We start from the raw sequence: 21,159 nt of genomic DNA, 5'->3' as shown, positions 1-21,159 counted from the left end.
GACATTAAAAATGCTCCTGCTGTTGGCAGCTTCAAATCTAGGTTAAAGACCAAGCTGTTTTCAGATGCTTTCTGTTAAATAATTAATATTTTTACATTTTTTATAATCTTTACTTTCTCTGCATGTTTTAAATTTACTTTAATTTTATTCTATTTTATTCCGCTGGTTTCTTTTTCTTCTTTTTTCTTTTTGGGATTTTATCATTTTATTATTTTAGTTCTACTGTTGTTTAATTCTTATTATTTTCTTTTAATTCTTTTAATTAATTGTTTTAGATTAAAAATAAAATTATTTTATGTAATTTTATTTCTCTATTGTTTACTGTTTTTGCTTCTGTAAAGCACATTGAACTGCCATTGTGTATGAAATGTGCTATATAAATAAATTTGCCTTGCCTTACTACTACTTCTTCCGGCTGCTCCCGTTAGGGGCCACCACAGCGGATCTGTTCCAGATTTTGATTTGGCATACGGTAGGTTTTACATCAGATGTCCTTCTTGGCGCAACCCTCCCCAGTCTATCCGGGCTTGGGACCGGTACTGTGGTGGTGTTTACATTAGACCATATCAGTGGATCATCAGATTAACGTTTTTAAAACGATTCGCGTGCTCACAGCAACGCCAATACGCGGATACGCTAATCACATGACTAATTAGACGGCACGTAAGTTGAAATGTGTCAGTGCAGCTCAGCGCTTCCTCCTCAGCGGCTGCGCTCCAAATCACTCCGCCCTGAACAGCGAGTGCCCTCTGGAGGGTGCGCACTCCGGCCCTGCGCAGCTCACAGAGCGCGCGAGTGAAGCGCACGAGCAGTGATTCGGGACTGAGCCGCTGTGTGTGTGATCCCAGTGCATATCGGGCATGCGCAAGTCACTCACCACTTGCAAGTGGAAGGATGGCAAGCCTAAAGACAATCATAACTACACAATGGGCAGTATTTGCATCTTACCATGAACAACATTAAGAATGACAAAGCAAAGCATTATATTCATACTTTTATACTCTTTAATGAAAAACGAAAAGGTGATACAAGGCGGAAACAAAAGCAGGAAGTGAAGTCCGCGCCGTTTTTCAGCAGTCGCGTCACATGACCAACGTGGCATGAACAACGCCAGCGAATCAGGAAGGTGGATGTCAGTGACGTTGTCCAATGACGACGTCAGCTAGAGCTCAGCACTGCGTTTCCTCGTATCTCAATGTTTACACAGCACCGGATCAGATACGAACTGGGTTGAATACGTGGGCCCTGGCGGATTCAAGTTGTTCCGCCTGTGGAGTCGTTTCCCGGCGTTTTAATGTGAACGGACAGTGCATCCGCGACGAAAACGAGACGGATACGGTCTAATGTAAACACCACCTAAGTATGCACTGGCTTGTGCAATCCCAATGGCTGGATATTTTACCTAATCTGTACGTCTTTGACCTCTTGGGGAAACCTGAGCACCTGGAGGAAACCCACACAAACCTGTGGAGAACATGCAAACTCCACACAGAAAGGCCCCCATCAGCCATAAGGTTTGAACCCAGACCCTTTTTACTGTGAGGCGACAGTGCTAACCACTGTGCCGCCCCAATTTTCTAATTTTCTATAAAATACAATACATTTTAATGACATATCACTTCACATAATATCAATATTTATTTTTGACCCATGGCCCTCCAGCCAAATAATTTTTTGGCCCTTCACTGAAAAGGATTTGGGCACCTCTGATCTATAAAGGAAGAAAAACTGAAATACAATGGACATTATGGATACAACTAGATGACCTTGATTTTGCAGATGATCTGGCACTACTATCTCGCAGTTACTATCAGATGCAAGATAAGACAACAACATTGGCAACCATCTCTTCACGAGTAGGACTTAACATCCATAAGGGAAAGACAAAGATCATGAGGATAAATACAACTAATGATGAACCAGTCAAATTAGATGGGAATTGACTCGAGGAAGTGGAATCCTTTACTTATTTGGGGAGTAACATTGACAAGCAGGGTGGTACAGATGCAGATGTCAAAGCAAGAATAAGTAAGGCGAGGATTGCGTTTTTAAAGCTCAAAAATATCTGGAACTCTAGTGTATTACAACAACAAACAAAAATAAGGATATTTAATTCAAATGTAAAATCAGTACTGCTTTATGGTTCAGAGACTTGGAAAATGACAAAGAACATAATCAGTAAAATACAGACCTTCATCAACAACTGCTTAAGAAAAATCCTGAAGATACATTGGCCAGAAAGGATCAGTAACAACAATCTTTGGTTGAAAACACAGCAAATGCCAGTGGAAGAAGAAGATGGTGATGGATCGGGCACACGTTATGAAAACCAGTGACAAACATCACCAGACAAGCCTTGACGTGGAACCCTCAAGGGAAGAAGAGAAAAGGTTGGCCAAAGAACACCTGGTGAAGAGATCTCCAGACAGACATCAGGACGCTGGGGTACACCTGGACTCAGACAGAAGGAACAGCACAGGACTGGGTCCCCTGGAGATCCCTTTTCAATGGCCTATACCCCAGGAAGGGTGTCAGGGCATAGAAGAAGAAGACCTCTGATCTATGGCCTAGGATGTTGCTGCATTGTTGTGGATTGTTTTTCAAATATAACACAGTGGAATATCGAGGGCATCAAAAATGGCAACTTGTTGTTTGGCATAAAGGCTTCTGGGAAGAGTGAACCGGCCTCGAAAGTCATCTCATCTCATCTCATTATCTCTAGCCGCTTTATCCTTCTACAGGGTCGCAGGCAAGCTGGAGCCTATCCCAGCTGACTACGGGCGAAAGGCGGGGTACACCCTGGACAAGTCGCCAGGTCATCACAGGGCTGACACATAGACACAGACAACCATTTACACTCACATTCACACCTACGGTCAATTTAGAGTCACCAGTTAACCTAACCTGCATGTCTTTGGACTGTGGGGGAAACCGGAGCACCCGGAGGAAACCCACGCGGACACGGGGAGAACATGCAAACTCCGCACAGAAAGGCCCTCGCCGGCCACAGGGCTCGAACCCGGACCTTCTTGCTGTGAGGCGACAGCGCTAACCACTACACCACCGTGCCGCCGGCCTCGAAAGTAACAATGATTATGTGACAATAAAAGACCGACTTTTATAAAATGACGTTCAAGAAGAAGGCGGCACGGTGGTGTAGTGGTTAGCGCTGTCGCCTCACAGCAAGAAGGTCCTGGGTTCGAGCTCAGTGGCCGGCGAGGGCCTTTCTGTGTGGAGTTTGCATGCTGTCCGTGTGGGTTTCCTCCGGGTGCTCCGGGTTCCCCCAAAGGCATGCAGGTTAGGCTAATTGGTGGCTCTAAATTGACCGTGAGTGTGAATGGTTGTCTGTGTCTATGTGTCAGCCTGGCGACTTGTCCAAGGTGTACCCCGCATCTCGCCCATAGTCAGCTGGGGTAGGCTCCAGCTTGCCTGTGACCCTGTTGGACAGGATAAGCGGCTGCAGATAATGGATGGATGGATGGATGGATGGATGGATGGACGTTCACCCCCTTCAGCATCTGACATGTCATCCTCACAGATTCCCCCCCAACACACACGCACACATACATACATACATACATCTCATCATTCATTAACACACTGAACTCAGGGACCGCACATCTCAATTTACCTCGCTCATTTGCACTATTCACACTACCTCATCTTAACAGCTGCTAGTTTGTTTATACTGCTTATTTCATGTTTACCTGCTATACCTCAAGTGCCCTTGACTGTTTGGTTATTTGAACCAATTTATGTGTGTGTGTATATGAGTGTTTAGTCTACATCTAGTTCATATCTAGTGTTTATACTGTTTATCTTGTCGGTTTGAGTGTTTAGTCTGTGTGTAGTTCTTATCTAGTGTTTACACTGTTTATATTGTCTGAGTGTTTAGTCTGTCTTGTTTTATCTAGTGTTTATACTGTTTATTTATACTGTTTATATTGTTTGAGTGTTTAGTCTATGTCTAGTTCCTGTCTAGAGTGTTTATACTGTTTATATTGTTTTTTTTTTTCAATTATTCTATTTTTATTTATTGCTTTGCGTGTTTGCACCGTGGGTCAGAGAGGACTGAAACTTCATCTGTGCTGCATGTCAAGCATGCATAGCATGTTTGACAAAGTTGACTTGATTTGACTTTCAAGAAGAACAATCTCACTGTGGGCGGCACGGTGGTGTAGTGGTTAGCGCTGTCGCCTCGCAGCAAGAAGGTCCGGGTTTGAGCCCCGGGGCCAGCGAGGGCCTTTCTGTGTGGAGTTTGCATGTTCTCCCCGTGTCCGCGTGGGTTTCCTCCGGGTGCTCCGGTTTCCCCCACAGTCCAAAGACATGCAGGTTAGGTTAACTGGTGACTCTAAATTGACCGTAGGTGTGAATGTGAGTGTGAATGGTTGTCTGTGTCTATGTGTCAGCCCTGTGATGACCTGGCGACTTGTCCAGGGTGTACCCCGCCTTTCGCCCGTAGTCAGCTGGGATAGGCTCCAGCTTGCCTGCGACCCTGTAGAACAGGATAAAGCGGCTACAGATAATGAGATGAGATGAGATTCTCACTGTGCAGAGTGGAGCTTACAGAGGGAGTAGGGGTAGTGCACAGTGATGATCACTTCAGAATGGAACGCAGCCTCATACGGGTTACTCAGACACCTGGATCAAACAGCGCATGCGCTCATTTAAGTTTGAGCTCGTGAACTGTGTAGAAACTGACCTGTGCATCTTTCTCGAGTTCTTTCTTTTTCAGAAACGCGATGATGTCAGTCGTGTCCTTCTCGGCTCTGTACTGCTGGTTTGTGAGCTCTTCATTAGCCCGGGCCAGTCTGCGAGCAGCTTCGCGATATTCCACCCGCGAGGTTTCCGTTACCTCCAGCCGAGCCTCCCACAGAGCCGCGCTAGCTTTAGCTCTCTCTCCATCACATTCCTTACCCGGATTGGAAAGGCTTTCCTTCTTTACTTTCCTAGACAAATAAGATTGATGTGAGAAAGGGTACTTTATAATTGAACAGTTAAGGGGGGAAAAAAACCCCAGAAAGGTTTTCTGTAACTACACTACATTAGCGTTTGATCGTATTCACGAGGAAAAGCATTTTAATGGACGTTGCTCACCCTTTCCCCTTCTTTCCTCCTTTCTTCGCTTTTTTCTTCGGCATACCTCTGAGCGCTTCACAGTTAAGACAGTAAACAGTGCTGGCGACACAACAGCTCAGCTCCTCTTCCTTGTTTAGAACTGTTACCATGGAGACGGTCAGGACTGGCGGCATTAACCTGATCTCTTCCTCCTGCAGTTTTCATTATGTGGGATAATCACAACAAATTGCAACCTGTTAGCAAAATTCTGAGAAAAGCAAAACAAAGTACGATGTGTGTTGCACCTTCAAGGAATGCTTTAATATACAGTGGTGCCTGAAAGTTTGTGAACCCTTTAGAATTTTCTATATTTCTGCATAAATATGACCTAAAACCTCATCAAATTTTCACACAAGTCCTAGAAGTAGATAAAGAGAACCCAGTTAAACAAATAAGACAAAAATATTACACTAGGTCATTTATTTATTGTGGAAAATGATCCAATATTACATAAGTGTGAGTGGCAAAAGTATGTGAACCTCTCGGATTAGCAGTTAATTTGAAGGTGAAATTAGAGTCAGGTGTTTTCAATCAATGGGATGACAATCAAGTGTGAGTGGGCACCCTGTTTTATTTAAAGAACAGGGATCTATCAAAGTCTGATCTTCACAACACGTTTGTGGAAGTGTATCATGGCACGAACAAAGGAGATTTCTGAGGACCTCAGAAAAAGTGTTGTTGATGCTCATCAGGCTGGAAAAGGTTACAAAACCATCTCTAAAGAGTTTGGACTCCACCAATCTACAGTCAGACAGATTGTGTACAAATGGAGGAAATTCAAGACCATTGTTACCCTCCCCAGGAGTGGTCGACCAACAAAGATCACTCCAAGAGCAAGGCGTGTAATAGTCGGCAAGGTCACAAATGATCCCAGGGTAACTTCTAAGCAACTGAAGGCCTCTCTCACATTGGCTAATGTTAATGAGTCCACTATCAGGAGAACACTGAACAACAATGGTGTGCATGGCAGGGTAGCAAGGAGAAAGCCACTGCTCTCCAAAAAGAACATTGCTGCTTGTCTGCAGTTTGCTAAAGATCACATGGACAAGCCAGAAGGCTATTGGAAAAATGTTTTGTGGACGGATGAGACCAAAATAGAACTTTTTGATTTAAATGAGAAGCGTTATGTTTGGAGAAAGGAAAACACTGCATTCCAGCATGAGAACCTTATTCCATCTGTGAAACATAGTGGTGGTAGTATCATGGTTTGGGCTTGTTTTGCTGCATCTGGGCCAGGACGACTTGCCATCATTGATGGAACAACGAATTCTGAATTATACCAGCGAATTCTAAAGGAAAATGTCAGAACATCTGTCCATGAACTGAATCTCAAGAGAAGGTGGGTCATGCAGCAAGACAACGACCCTAAGCACACAAGTCGTTCTACCAAAGAATGGTTAAAGAATAATAAAGTTAATGTTTTGGAATGGCCAAGTCAAAGTCCTGACCTTAATCCAATCGAAATGTTGTGGAAGGACCTGAAGCGAGCAGTTCATGTGAGGAAACCCACCAACATCCCAGAGTTGAAGCTGTTCTGTATGGAGGAATGAGTTAAAATTCCTCCAAGCCGGTGTGCAGGACTGATCAACAGTTACCGGAAACATTTAGTTGCAGTTATTGCTGCACAAGGGGGTCACACCAGATACTGAAAGCAAAGGTTCACATACTTTTGCCACTCACAGATATGTAATATTGGATAATTTTCCTCAATAAATAAATGACCAAGTATAATATTTTTGTCTCATTTGTTTAATTGGGTTCTCTTTATCTACTTTTAGGACTTGTGTGAAAATCTGATTGTTTTAGGTCATATTTATGCAGAAATAGGGAAAATGCTAAAGGATCCACAAACTTTCAAGCACCACTGTATGTATGTATGTACTGTATATTATAGAATCTGATATGATTGTCATTTTGAGATATGTCCCATCTAGGGTGTATTCTCCTCATTCATTATTTCCCTTGAACTTAAATTTGTAATATCTTTATTTTATCGCAAGATAAAATGTACATATGTTACAAAATATAATATAACTACAATAAAAAAAATGAATACAATGTACTATATATCAAATAAAAAAAAAAATCTAATAGTGCAAGATCATATCTAAAAATTACACGAATTATATAAGACATTAAAATTATCAATGTTAACTTTTGGGTGGCAGTTGAAGTTTTTTCTACATTTGCACTTTATTCTCTTTTTCTTTGGCATCACTTCCCTTAGAGGGTGTTGGCTTAAATACATTACTTTCTTAAATTCTCTTGTCCTGCCTTTCTAATAATTCATGCACGTTAAAAGCTTTTGATGTATATTTACGTTTCTAGCATCTGTCCAAGAAACATTGTACAGTTGTTAATTCAGCATCGGACGCGCCATAAATAGGAAGGCTATTCAGGGGTGTCCAAACTGATCCATAAAGGGCCTTGTGGCTGCAGGTTTTCATTCCAGCCATGCAGCAGCACACCTGACTTGGCTCATTCAATCAACTGAACTGTCTTCACACAGTCAAATACTTGCAGCCACACCCACCCTTGATTAAAGGGTGGGTGTGTCAGTTGATTGAATAAGCCAAATTAGGTGTGCTGCTGCATGGCTGGAATGAAAACCTGCAGCCACACGGCCCTTTATGGATCAGTTTGGACACCCCTGCTATAAGTGATGTTGGGAAGGACGATACTAGTGAAAAGGTTATCAGTCTCTAACTGATTATATCCTTCTTTACGTAATGATCTTAAGATAAAAAGGCACTTGTTGGCCTTAACAAGCTTTTCATGAATATGAATATCAAATCTATTATCTTCAAAAGTTACACCCAAGATGGAAAGCTCACTGGTCTGTGGTATACCTGATACCATTGGGAATTCCTCCGTACAACCTCGCTTCCAAAAAATCAATTCCTTACACTTAGTCGGGTTGCTAGACATACTATTATAACTAGACCACTATTTCTATAATTCTTATTGCATCTGTGTGCTTGGGGCAGCACGGTGGTGTAGTGGTTAGCGCTGTCGCCTCACAGCAAGAAGGTCCGGGTTCGAGCCCCGGGGCCGGCGAGGGCCTTTCTGTGCGGAGTTTGCATGTTCTCCCCGTGTCCGTGTGGGTTTCCTCCGGGTGCTCCGGTTTCCCCCACAGTCCAAAGACATGCAGGTTAGGTTAACTGGTGACTCTAAATTGACCGTAGGTGTGAATGTGAGCGTGAATGGTTGTCTGTGTCTATGTGTCAGCCCTGTGATGACCTGGCGACTTGTCCAGGGTGTACCCCGCCTTTCGCCCGTAGTCAGCTGGGATAGGCTCCAGCTTGCCTGCGACCCTGTAGAACAGGATAAAGCGGCTAGAGATGATGAGATGAGATGTGTGTGCTTATTTCTGTTGTGTTGGCAATTGGCATGATTTTGAAAGTGAAAAGAACTGAAGTTTCATTTGAAAAAGACTGGCATATAAGAGGGTTATGCAAGCATGCTGGATGAATGTCCTGAGAGGAACTCTGCTAAGGCAAGTGAAAGATTGAGATGTTGTATAAGGAATGATTACATAAACTGTAGACTAGCCACAGAAGTTAAAGCAAAACTGCAGTTGATTTGGCATTCTCAGAAAGCCAAGTCCTCTAAAATACAATATATACTTAGTGCCGAACATTGCTTTGAGTCTGTCCAGCAGCACCCGCCAGGCCTCACATGCCTGCTCTCAGTCCGACCAGCCTCCGGACTATTCGATAGTCTGTGCTGCTGCTCCTTTCTGACGTAACTGGAAGCTGTCCATACAACATTCCACAAGTAGAAAAAGCTAAATGAACATGTGGCAAAATGTGGCGGAAGTGCTGTAAATGTATCGGGCCAGTAGCCATAGCACCATGTATACCATTAGGCAACTAAATTTAAAGCTAAATGCTATGATAGATGAAAATGGCCCATCCCCTTCTCCCTATAGACAGAACTGTGAACATTTCCAAGCTGTCATTATCACCAAAATTGTAATTACAAGGTTTTGGTCTCTTCAATGGGAGTTCTTGGGCAGGACACCCACAAACTTGGCATTTCAGTGGCTGCCTATGTAGTATATTTATCGTAGATTTCTGGTTTGGGAAGTATCAACTTATACAACATGGAGGATGAACTGTATGTTGTAAGGATTTTGTTCAATTTGAATCAGGGATGTACAGCAATATATAATGACTCATAATGTAGCAGTGCTTTATTACAATGTGAGACATTGCATAGGCTTAGATTTTTTTTTGTGAGATTAAAATAAAATTGTGCTTGTAATTTGATCCTTTAAGAGCTACTCTCCACGAAGGTTTTTATTTTTATTTTATTTTATTTTATTTTTTTTGTGACTCCAGTGATGTGGCTAAGTAATCTCCACGATCTGTAATTTGTGCGCGTAATAAAACATTAAGGTTATGATTTACTAACTACAATAGCTCCAGTTAGCACATCTAAGTTCAGTGACACTGAAACATGACAAATACATTTTCAAGCCAGTGGCTTTATTACAGGTTTCAGACGCTGGTTTGCTGATTTTTTTTTCGCCACCAAGCTCTTCATTTTCCTTCTAATTGAAGTCATATTTCTTTCAATATTTAAAGTAGTGTTCCATTATTTTCACTGCAATGTAGATTACAGGACGCTTCTGGCTGAGCAACACGTTTTTTTTTTTTTAAATTAGGATTCATTCTTCGTGGCAAAATATTTGTCAGTCTGTAATGCCTAAATGGGTTTCTAAACTTGTCAAGCTTTGTCTCTATCATTTCCAGCTCATTTTTCATCACATCAGTTAGATAATATGTAGTCATTCCCTTGCTTCAGTCTGTAAACATGGTTTAAGATGTGAAAATCCACAAAATGCTTTGTCAGTAATTGTCTGCAGTTATGTGTACACATAATTACAACTATGCTTCTTAGTAAGTCTGTGTCAGAAAACAAGGTGAGCATACAGTCTAGTATCACATTGTAAATTTTAATGCTTACATAATTCTCATACCCTTGAGGACTGCATGGGCTTCTTTGTGGATCAGGCAGTATAGACAGGATATAATGGCTTTGTTCAGAGAGTGTGAGTACATTTTCATGACACTCAAGTGTTAGTCAGCCACTTATTAAATTAGCTCATAGGACACAATGTTGTTACTATGGCACAACCAGGAGTGTCCTCTTAAATTGTCAGAAGTCAATGAGAGGTCCAGCACATGCATGCTTGGCAAAGGAGAAAAGACCATAATGGGGTACCACAGAATTTTAAAAAAGTAGTGAAAGAGGAAAGAAAATGTTATATTTTTAGTTCCAAATTACAACGTTGGAACAGTTGCCCTGCTTGAGCCGAGTGGCTCAGGACAGGAATGGCAAGATGAGAGTGCAAACAGTGCCAAACTCCACCTTTGCTCCCCCTCCTTCTCTCTCCTTTCTACCCTCTTCATAGCACTCCTCCCACCTCAAAATGTTAAAACACCAGCCTGGGATCCTCCTCAGTCCATTCCAGCTTTTCCCTCGCTTCAGTCAGCGCTCAGTCAGCACTCGCATCACAGCAGCGATGAGAGCCTATCTGAAGCCGCACTGTGTGGTGAACCACGTTCATTTGTTGCAAGGAAGAAAAGAGGAAGCTCGCGGTGGCCCAGCTTCTTCAGAGCTGAATTATGTACAAGTTCTACAAAACAATTCCTTTAACGGTGCATGTGGCTCCTGCCTGGGCAGTGGAATTTCAAGTTAACAGGGTGGAGAAAACCCCACAGTTCAGATGAGGTCTTCATCTGTAGCCACTTCTACCTTAAGCACTGCACAGCAAAACCTGCATGCAAACGTCTCGCATCTGCACACGCTCAGTGCAAATGAAGAAAAATCTTATGAGAACTGCAAGGATGGTTAAAACTGTTTTTTTTCCAGCCATAACACCCATCTAAAGTGGAGAGTCTAACCACTCATAGTTCTCATACTACTTTTTAGGCAAGCCTGTAGATATTTTCTCCTCTTGCTGAAAATCCTGTGGTCGTTGAAGCAATGAGTGGGAGTTAAATGATTTTTCACATGCTTTTTACTTACGCTGTGTTCATACGCCAATTGTCTTTGTGAAAATCACTTGATGCATTTTAGTTAAGAATTAAGAGTTTGGGGAATTTAGTTTGCAACAACAAAACACAAAAGCTATGACTTTTTATTTTATTTCTGAATGGTCCTTATGTTCATTTGGTAGAGAATCTTCTAACACTTCTTCAGTGAAGGCAGCAAACAACGTGCACACAGTCTGCCAATCAGGTGACGGTAAATGAAAAAACAATACAAGTAATTCTCATTTCCCACAAATACTCACAACCATGCATACATCTGTCCAAGCTGTACAATACAATACAATAATAGTTTATTTATATCCCACACAGAAATCAAGTTACGTACACACATAAAAAATTAATATACGAAAGATATAATTCTGCTAAGAAATTACTTGTTAAGCTAATCTAGCTAGGCAGATGCTGTAGAGACAGTGGCTGTTTTGTTTCAACGATTATAGTGCAAGTTTTTATCCTCATTTTTTCTTCTCAAATTCCATAATGAATTAGATAATATCTACATTTCTTTTTCCTTCCTTTATAAGCAAGCAAGGACAGAAAAAAGGCCATATTAAGAAGTTATGTGCTGAAAAATGCAAATTAGTTATGTCTTAAATAGCTGTCATTTTGTGTAAAGTCATTTATGGTTCTTTAGTCGCAGATTTATGATATCTCTTCTAGGAGAAAAAGGAAAAAAGCTTACTTAAAGTAATTGGAGATTTGCAAGAACGTGAAATTGTTGTCAACAGAGATAGTAGCTGGCTGCAAGTAGTAATGAAGACCATAGGTCTTAATTAAGTACACCCATAAAAGTGTATTTTAAGACCACCGCTCCTAGCCTTAATAGTCTAACCTGTTTTGAAGTCCAAATATATATAGTTCTTTCAGCTTTATAGGAATCTTTCTAGCTGCACTGAAGCCACTTCAGATGAGGATTCCATGAGTTGGTACATCTATTTAGGAGAAAGAAATTGTGCTGTGTAGCAGGTATTCCACAAGAGGTTTTTTTTTTTTTGGGAGGGGAAGAGGATGGTGGGGGATGGCTCCTGGAGGACTTGAGATGGCGAGCCTCAGGATTGGTGGATGGCTTTGCTTGGCATGGCCCCCTGCCAAGCCCTTATGTCTTTATATACTGTTAACAGAAGACCATCCAGTCCCGAGTGTGTCTCTGTCTTCACCCCCCTCTTTCTCTCAATCTCTGCTACTGCTATTTTCCTCTCTTCAGCTGCTCACCTCATCTGCTGACCTTCATCTGCATTTGCATGCTCCTCAGCTTCTTTCTCCACAAGAGCAAGGCAAATCTTCAAACACTTTCCTCCTTTAGAAAGCAGCTTAAAAGATATTCGAACAAATTTTAAAGAAACACATCTCCAGTTGTCGATAGTGTTGCCGTGTGAGAGAGAAACCATGCCACAGCAGATGTTTCTTCTGTCGGTGGTATCCCTGTGGCTTTTGGCTGGGTACTTCCAAGCTGAAGCAACATATTACAATCACCCCTTGTACAACCGCCATTTGTACAATTACCGCCATCGCATATTCAATCACCATGCCAGCATGGACAATCTACTGCCTCCAGAGGTACCAACAAAGGTTGAGGTACCACTGCCTCGCACCTTTCATGGGATCATGTTCGACGCCGGCAGCAGTGGCACCCGCATCCACGTCTACAAGTTTATTCAGAAGGACCCAGGTGAGTTCTTATTCTCTCTATTCCCTTTCAAATCTGCTAATAAGTCCATACAGAACATGCAAACCTAGCAGAAGGCAAGTGCCTTTGCCAGTCTTCTAGGTTTTTCAGTATTCTCTTTTGTAGTGGCTCCATCGCTCTCGTCCATAGTCACCTCCATTTTCAGGGCAGAACATTACAGCATGAACTCCGAATGATCCTGTGTAGTCCTGCCTTGTAAACTTAGTTGACTCCTCTCATTCTTGCCCTCCCTCTCTCACTGTCTCTCTCTTGCTTTCTCTCTCCTGCGCTAGCAAACCTAGTGCTGTCTCTCTGCAGTGTCTGTGTTTACTGCAGGATTATTCACTGTGAGGTGCTAAGGCAAATAGAAATATTCGGGTGGGAAGAGAAAAAGAGCTTTGCAGGCAGAGAAAGTGTGTGTGTGTGTGTGTGTGTGTGTGTGTGTGTGTGTGTGAGAGAGAGAGAGAGAGAGAGAGAGAGAGAAAAGTGTAAGAGTTTACAGTTTTGACACTGAAGCTGTTTCAGTCATCAAAATTGGGAAGTCCGTTAAAAATGACTGGTAGTAGTCATTTATAAAAATGTTCTTCATGTTGAGACATAGCATCACCAGCAATGAGGTAAATTTGAGTCCGAAGGAACTTATAATTTGTCTGTCTGGAAAAATCATTGTGGTCACCATTTTATGGTTACAATAGCCATTTACAAACTCACAATGGCCAAAAGTCTAAGCACAAGCACAACTGCTGTAACCGAGTTGAAGAAGTTGATACCTAACGTGCATCTTCTAGACCAACTGTTTCATCTGTCTCTGTTTATCTCTGACAGCTGGGCTGCCAGTGCTTGACAATGAAATGTATAAAGCAGTGAAGCCTGGATTGTCAGCATATAGAGATAATCCTGAAGAGGTAAGCCGATATCATTCTCACCACATCATTATGGATAATATTACTGTTATATCCTAATAGACCTCACTTTTTCCACCACAGTTTTAACTCAAATACCAGCTGGCATGTCACATTTTTGTTATTTCCACTGATGGATCATTTTATAATAAGATGGTCAGTAGTGGAATTTGGATTCCAGACCATCCACCAAAGTATCGCTTTCTTCTGTGACAGCACAGTTATTTTCATCGTGATATATGTATTTTTCCAATCTGGTGTTAACCACATTTGGGGCAGGCTGATTTACCTTACGCCAGTAATTATTCTGCTCTCTAACTAGGTATCGGGCTTGGAGACAGGAATTTCCATTTGCATACTCTTCCTCCAGTTATATCCAGTAGATAGATTTTGTTAAACTATTTCTTAAACATTTTTTGTTGTTAGAATTTTTTGTTATTGACTTCATGATCAGTGGATTCACCCTGGTGAAATGGTCTGTTTCAGGGTGGAGAGACCATCAGACAGCTGCTGAAGGTGGCTAAAAAGACCATCCCCAAGGAGGAATGGTGGCAGACCCCCGTATTATTGAAAGCCACTGCTGGCCTGCGGCTGATGCCCAAGGAGAAAGCCCAACTTCTGTTGGACGAGGTTAGGCGCGCTCTCTTTTTCACTGCCTTGATTTTTTTCCCCCATCGCTCCTCTCCTCAGACACTTTGGTGGAGAAACCAACTATTCCGCCAAAGACAGGGAGATGTTAACCACATTGTGTGTGTGATGGAGAGAAAAAGCAAGAAAAAAGGGCTAGAGGCTGCTATTGCATAAAAACAGCTGTTTTGAGGCTGTCTGGGACATTGGAATAAACTGGCTTTTGAATTATTTTACCAACACAGCAACCACATACATGGTTTCAGATTCTCTCAGTTACAGACAATTACAATTGATTTCAGTGCATTTCCTGCAGATAAAAGGATTTGGCATGAGTGTTTTTTTTTTTCCATACAGGGTCTATTTGAGTAAATTGCAAATCATGTAAGATTATAATTTTAGCTGTTGTATTGTGTGCTAAAGACTGAAAGTTTTACCCAAATTAAATTCTTATGTTCACAGGTAAAACAAATATTTGATGAATCTCCTTTCTATGTGCCAAGCAACAGTGTCAGCCTGATGAATGGCACAAATGAAGGTATGAAGTCTTCTTTTTCACTGCTTTTACCATTTAGGCATTATTTCTAATTTCTTCCAAAATATTGCAGCCATAGACACATGTACATGTCCCACATGTATTGTTAAATACATTTTTAAATGTAGGTTTATACATTTTTGTTATTGCAAGCTCAGATGTACAAGTCATTACCTGCTTTTATGAGTTGTGAGTAATATCACATCTCAGACATGTCTGATTACCTGGGCTGAACCCTGATGGTCAAGAAATCAGGGAACCCTTTATGAATTAAGATTTGACCTTAATGAAGAAACATGCAGTGCATGTACTTAAAATCTGTCTGAGCTATCTGGCAGAGTTTAAAACCACTAATAGCAGGTGGCCAAGTTATGGCAATGACTCAGTGGTGGCCCCGTATCCCAAAGTAGGGCGTAGGTTGCCAGAATAAATAAATCATACCTTAGTAACTTAAAATTCAAGTAATAAACACTTACTGCTTTCTTGAAATTAATAGTATGGAGGATTATTCAAAGCAGTTCATCCTACTAGAAAACTCCTTGTTTGAGTATGAAATTCATGTTAAAAAGTGCTGATATTTAGTTCAGTGTAATAAATGTGGTGAAACTGTCTGTGCTGATTTAAGTGTTATTTGTGCAGATTACTAATTCTATAAAACAACAACAACAACAGTATATGTTGTGATCTTATGGATTGTCTTTCTTGCTCTACAGGAGTGCTGGCCTGGGTTACAGTGAATTTTCTGACAGGTTAAGTATTGCTCATATTTTTGCTAAGCTGGTGTCAGTGGTGGATGGTGGCTGGTGGTCTGTGGTCATTGTGGAGTCTCACTGAATTTTTTAGAGTGATAAAATAATGGAATCTCCTCTCTGCTGCACTGCTCATGACTCAGCTCCTACCATCTGCCTCTGACAACTTCACTTCTCACTTGGTAGAAATTCTGATAGAACATGAGTGATTTATATATAAAAGACTTCAAAAAGACAACCCGTAAACTATGACTTAAGATCCCCTAGCTATCTCTAATATGCCTTTTTTTTTGGTCTGCCATAGACAGAATGAACTTCATCTCATCTCATTATCTGTAGCCGCTTTATCCTGTTCTACAGGGTCGCAGGCAAGCTGGAGCCTATCCCAGCTGACTACGGGCGAAAGGCGGGGTACACCCTGGACAAGTCGCCAGGTCATCACAGGGCTGACACATAGACACAGACAACCATTCACACTCACATTCACACCTACGGTCAATTTAGAGTCACCAGTTAGCCTAACCTGCATGTCTTTGGACTGTGGGGGAAACCGGAGCACCCGGAGGAAAACCACGCGGACACGGGGAGAACATGCAAACTCCACACAGAAAGGCCCTCACCGGCCACGGGGCTCGAACCCGGACCTTCTTGCTGTGAGGCGACAGCGCTAACCACTACACCACCGTGCCGCCCCCAGAATGAACTTATTCTATTCAAATATGAATATAACTTATTCTATTCTAATAACTTATTTTATTCAAATATGGCCATAAGTGAACAGTACTAAAGGTCGTGATAAACCATACCTCTGCCTATAATGTTGAGATCCTTAAATTTGTATCTTTTATATCATTTGCCGTACTTCTGTGTTACAGGTCACTTGTATGCCAATACTAGAAAAACCGTAGGAATCTTGGATCTGGGTGGAGGTTCAACCCAGATCACATTTCTCCCAAAATCAAAGGTATGTTTGACTATGTGTATGTAAAGACTATGACCGAGAGTAGTGTCGTTCATATTTATAGTAGTGTCATTTATTCATTTATATACTGTATATTTATACAAAACAGCCTCATAGTTATCTTTTTTCTAATGCAGAAAACAGTGCAGAACGCTCCTCCTAATTACATTGCACACATCAACATGTTCAACACCACGTACGATCTTTACACTCACAGGTATTTTACTGGAGCAAAACTTGTTCGATTTTGTACTTATACAATTATAACTGCAAAATTCATCTATACACCAACCTTCTTTCCTTATGTAGTTACCTTGGAAATGGACTTTTCGCAGCCCGACTGGCAACTCTTGGTGCGCTTGGAGCAGATGGTAATGGTTCCTGATGTTCCTTTACATAATCAACACATTCATATTTAAACATTGATATTTCCGGGATCCAGTGATAGTTAAAGTTCTGTCCCAACTTGTGCATCATCCAGGTCTTGACTACAAGGTTTTCACAAGTTCTTGCCTACCTAAGAAGTTCAGAGAAGACTGGACCTTTGGTGGGATCACCTACAAAGTCAGCGGAATCCCAGATGGTAAGAGCTAAACCAGCAACCTGCTTTTCTTCTTTTTCCCAATGTCCACAACAGAAAAAAAGAACCCCAGGTCTCAGAGGAGATAATGATTCTAAGAGTAATTATTCAGTTCCAAAGATTTTCTTGATATGAGTAACCCGTTACACAAGGCTGAGCAAAATTGAGTTTAAGACATTAATTTGACAGCACTTTAGTGAGGGTGTAATTGTGTAATTGTGGAGCTAAACAGCATATTCAGGGTTTTGCCAGTTCCATGTAATTGTCCACCTCTCAGGCATTTGAACAATAATAATACTGCAAACATTGTATTTAAGTGAAGAGAAAATTGTTAGTTCAGTCCTCAAATGATATAACACTCCCTTACCGCAGTCATGTAGCCAAGAGATACTGGTTAAGTCACATGCTTGGTATTTTCCGTTTCACATAGCTTGCAGCTTTATCATGACCACTCCCAATTTTGTAATATGAAATCGCTAACAAACTTGGCTTCTGTTCTAAGTGTAGACTCTGTCAGCATATGGTTTCCACTCAACAAGACAAGACTCCTAGTTTAATTAAGTACATAGTGAGTCTATTTTTAGCTTCTGAGGTAGGACCTTTTAAATCTAAGGTCATATTGTAGTATTGTATTTTGCCTTGTGCGTTTTTTTTTTTTTCCAAAATGCGTAATTTAAAAAGCGCATCACGTCTCATTGGATCTTGCCTTCACAGGTTATGCAGGATATAAACTGTGCTACCATGAAACTATGCGTGTGGTGAAAGGGATCATACACCAACCCTATGAAGTCAAGGGAAACAGCGTCTTCTATGCCTTCTCCTATTACTATGACAGAGCTGTGGAGTCTGGTCTTATTGGTAATAGATTCCTGCATTTGTTCATTTAGACCACAGTAACAATAGTGAAAATTTTAGGAGAATTTCCATAACTGATTTGTTCATTTTGTGTCTCTGTCTTAGATGGTACCAGAGGCGGTGTTGTGGAGGTCAGAGATTTCAAGAAGCGAGCCAAAGAAGGTAAGGCGCCAGCCTTGGGAAGTTTTCCTTCCCTCCCAGGCACATTCAGGTCAAAGCCTTAGCATACACACTGTACAAATATAAACTCTCAGTGCTTATTTGCATTTGAGACTCCCGACAATCGCACAACCTTCACAAAATTACAGCTTCGCCGCCACATAAACACACCCTGTCCCTTTCCCACACAAATACCTGATCCTGTGTGTTCTACTACCTCTGTATCTGCCCAGCCCACTAACTTGGCACATTTTAGGGTCCTCCGAATAATGACCTACCTAACATAATGAACATGCTTCTGCAAACACTGGCATGCTGACTACTACATGAAGGTCAGCCTTCCAAAAAAGCACCTGACGCACCTGAGATTGATTTATTAACCAGATTCTATCAAATAACACATATCACTGAAGCGCCAGATTTATCTTGATCGCAAATGAGTTGGGTATTTTATGCAAGGCTAAAAAAAATTTGTATCGTGAGAACACTATTACGTGGTCTTGATGAGCCACTTTTGGCACGTGGTGGACTTCCTCCTTCTTCGCCTCCTCTTTGACTGTCATGCACTAGTTGCCAGCTGTCTAACAAGAGAAGCTGTCACTGAATGACGTGCCCCATACAAGAATACTTAGCAACCTGTCACAGATTGCCCCTTGTGGCTTGCCACCTCTTTATAATATGTGCAACCGAAGCCATGAAACAATCTATCTTACACCTCAGCTCAAGAAAAATGTTCAACATTGTATGTGTGTCTATTTCGCGGTATTATGGCAGACAGGCAAACGTGACTTACATTAATATTTTGGTGTGTTGCATAATTCTTCCCAGTGACTTAAGCCGATTGGAGGGTGTGTAGTTTTCTAAATGTAATTTAAAAAAAAAAACATTTAGAACACGAATTAGTCTTTATTTATTTTTTTTTTAAAGATTTTTTTTGGGCTTTTTTCACCTTTATTGGATAGGACAGTGTAGAGACAGGAAATGAGCGGGGGAGAGAGAGAGACGGGGAGGGATCGGGAAACAACCCCGGGTCGGAATCGAACCCGGGTCCCCGGACCCATGGCATGGCGCCCCATCCACCTGAGCCACGATGCCCCCACGCATTAGTCTTAAATTTTGCTTTCTATCATTAAAAAATTGATCAGTATTTTATTGAATAGACATAGATTGCAATCTAAAACCTATCCTTTTTCCTTTTTCGTTAAGTTTGCAACAAGATGACTAAATACCGTCCTATCAGCCCGTTCTTGTGCATGGACATGACCTACATAACCGTGCTGCTGAAAGAGGGATTTGGCTTCAAGGACAACACTGCTCTGCAGGTGGGCATTTCACTGTTGAGTGTTTGTGATGACACAGCAGCTTTCTTACTGTATAAAAATGCCAAATTAGAGGGTGATTTAAAGTGTAGTTGTGAATGGACAGAAATGAATACAGTATATATCTATTTATGGTTGATGAATGGCAGCAAAATAAGGCAATTTGAGAAATTTAATGACAATTCTGTGCCTTCTGTCTGTTTATCTCCTACAGCTTGCTAAAAAGGTGAACAATGTTGAAACAAGCTGGGCCTTAGGGGCCACTTTTGATTACTTTCACAACCTGAACATTCACTAAAGTCTACAGACTTTTTGGTGCCACTGGTGGGTAAACACAGGGTCAGAGTGAAGAACGTCGCCTACGCCTCACACTCCACACTGAGTTTCAAGCAGCCCTGCACTGTAGCCATGCTCTTCTCTCTCCCTACCATTCAAACACCCGGAGTTCTTTTTCCGCAACGAAATGACCTGTATTTTTGTAAAAATGGCCAGGCCAACCTCATATTCCTACTGTATGCTTAACCCAGGATTAGTTTATTTTTGTAACTTGGACGTTTACATGTTTTGTTTTTTCTTACCTGCTTTCGTCTCACCTGAGGCGCTGCCTGTCTATTTTGGCAGTCTTTGAGTTTGTGACGGGTCGTGAGATTTAATACAACCATTCACAGCTTTTTAAGGACCTCGCTTTGTGCTGTGTGCAGAAACTTTATACAGTGGGATGGGGGGGGGGGGAATACTATTTCTTTATGGAAATGAATTGGAACACTGAGTAAAAAATGATCAGCATTTGTGCAGTAACTATCCCTTAGTAATTGGCAGTCATATATTTACGCATTAGTAATAAAAATAAACGGATCCACATTTGTAAACCTTTAGTACTCGTATTGCAGAAAAAAATTCTAAAAATACTAAATCCTCTCACAACACAATTTAGTTGTAGCAATTTATTTACTGTTGTTTATGCTTGGTGGGAAAACAGTTCGAGATGGAGACAGGAGTAAATCATCTCATCACTGAATTTGATCAAGTGCATGAATGCTGTTGTATGAATTTATGTACGTGTGTATTTATGTATGTCTGTTTGTATGTTGAGAAGCTTTACTTTTAATGTTGGACTGGAACGTCTAGTGCTACAACAGAAATCGTGCAGATATTTTGGTCATGTAAGTACAAACTTGAGATAGTCAAGTTGTAAAAACATTACTGATTTGTCTACTCAAATGAACTCAGGTTGCTACCTAAATTACCCAGTTGTCTAGTGATGTTAGAACACTGTTTGCATTAGCCACATTGCAGGTACCCTGCCATATAACATGAAAACCTCTGTGGGAACGTGTTTAAAAAGAAAAAAAAAAGAAAAAAGAAAAAAAAGGCTTTTGGCTCAATGCACTTAATATGCATTTGTGAATTATTGTATAAATATTTATTACACACAGATATTGTTACCTAAATGCACAACAGTGCATATTCAACATCATTACTTTATTTGTATATATTCTTTTCATGACCATTCCTACTTTTAACATGCCTATATGTATATACACATTACCCATGACTGTATACACTGACTGTCCACTTTATTAGGAACACCTGCACAGCTGCTCATTTATGCAGCTATCCAGTGAT

The 21,159-nt window shown here is 41.2% G+C and overlaps 2 protein-coding genes across 3 annotated transcripts in view; one reads left to right on the top strand and one right to left on the bottom strand.

Moving 5' to 3' along the window:
* The window catches only part of LOC132894436 (basal body-orientation factor 1-like), a 52,604-nt gene extending 35,639 nt beyond the window's left edge, over positions 1–16,965 (bottom strand). For both annotated transcript variants that reach the window (XM_060934252.1, XM_060934253.1), the window contains exons 1-3: positions 16,934–16,965; positions 5,098–5,270; positions 4,703–4,949 (exon numbers count right to left, since the gene is read on the bottom strand). In XM_060934252.1, coding sequence (XP_060790235.1) covers positions 4,703–4,949; positions 5,098–5,252 — 402 coding nt within the window. In that variant the 5' untranslated portion in view covers positions 5,253–5,270; positions 16,934–16,965. The remainder of the gene's footprint in view (positions 1–4,702; positions 4,950–5,097; positions 5,271–16,933) is intronic.
* entpd5a (ectonucleoside triphosphate diphosphohydrolase 5a) lies at positions 12,438–19,831 on the top strand. The gene is made up of 13 exons (XM_060934259.1): positions 12,438–12,849; positions 13,672–13,751; positions 14,235–14,378; positions 14,838–14,913; positions 15,624–15,659; positions 16,535–16,623; positions 16,758–16,837; positions 16,930–16,991; positions 17,102–17,203; positions 17,915–18,058; positions 18,161–18,217; positions 19,421–19,536; positions 19,748–19,831. The coding sequence occupies exons 1-13, from the start codon at positions 12,567–12,569 to the stop codon at positions 19,829–19,831; spliced, it is 1,353 nt and encodes a 450-aa protein (XP_060790242.1). The 5' UTR covers positions 12,438–12,566.
* The last annotated feature ends 1,328 nt before the right edge of the window (positions 19,832–21,159 follow it).

Source organism: Neoarius graeffei, chromosome 11, assembly GCF_027579695.1.
Source record: "Neoarius graeffei isolate fNeoGra1 chromosome 11, fNeoGra1.pri, whole genome shotgun sequence".
Lineage (NCBI taxonomy): Eukaryota > Metazoa > Chordata > Actinopteri > Siluriformes > Ariidae > Neoarius > Neoarius graeffei.
The sequence above is the reverse complement of the archived record's forward strand: the minus strand, read 5'-3'. Positions and strand labels throughout refer to the sequence as shown.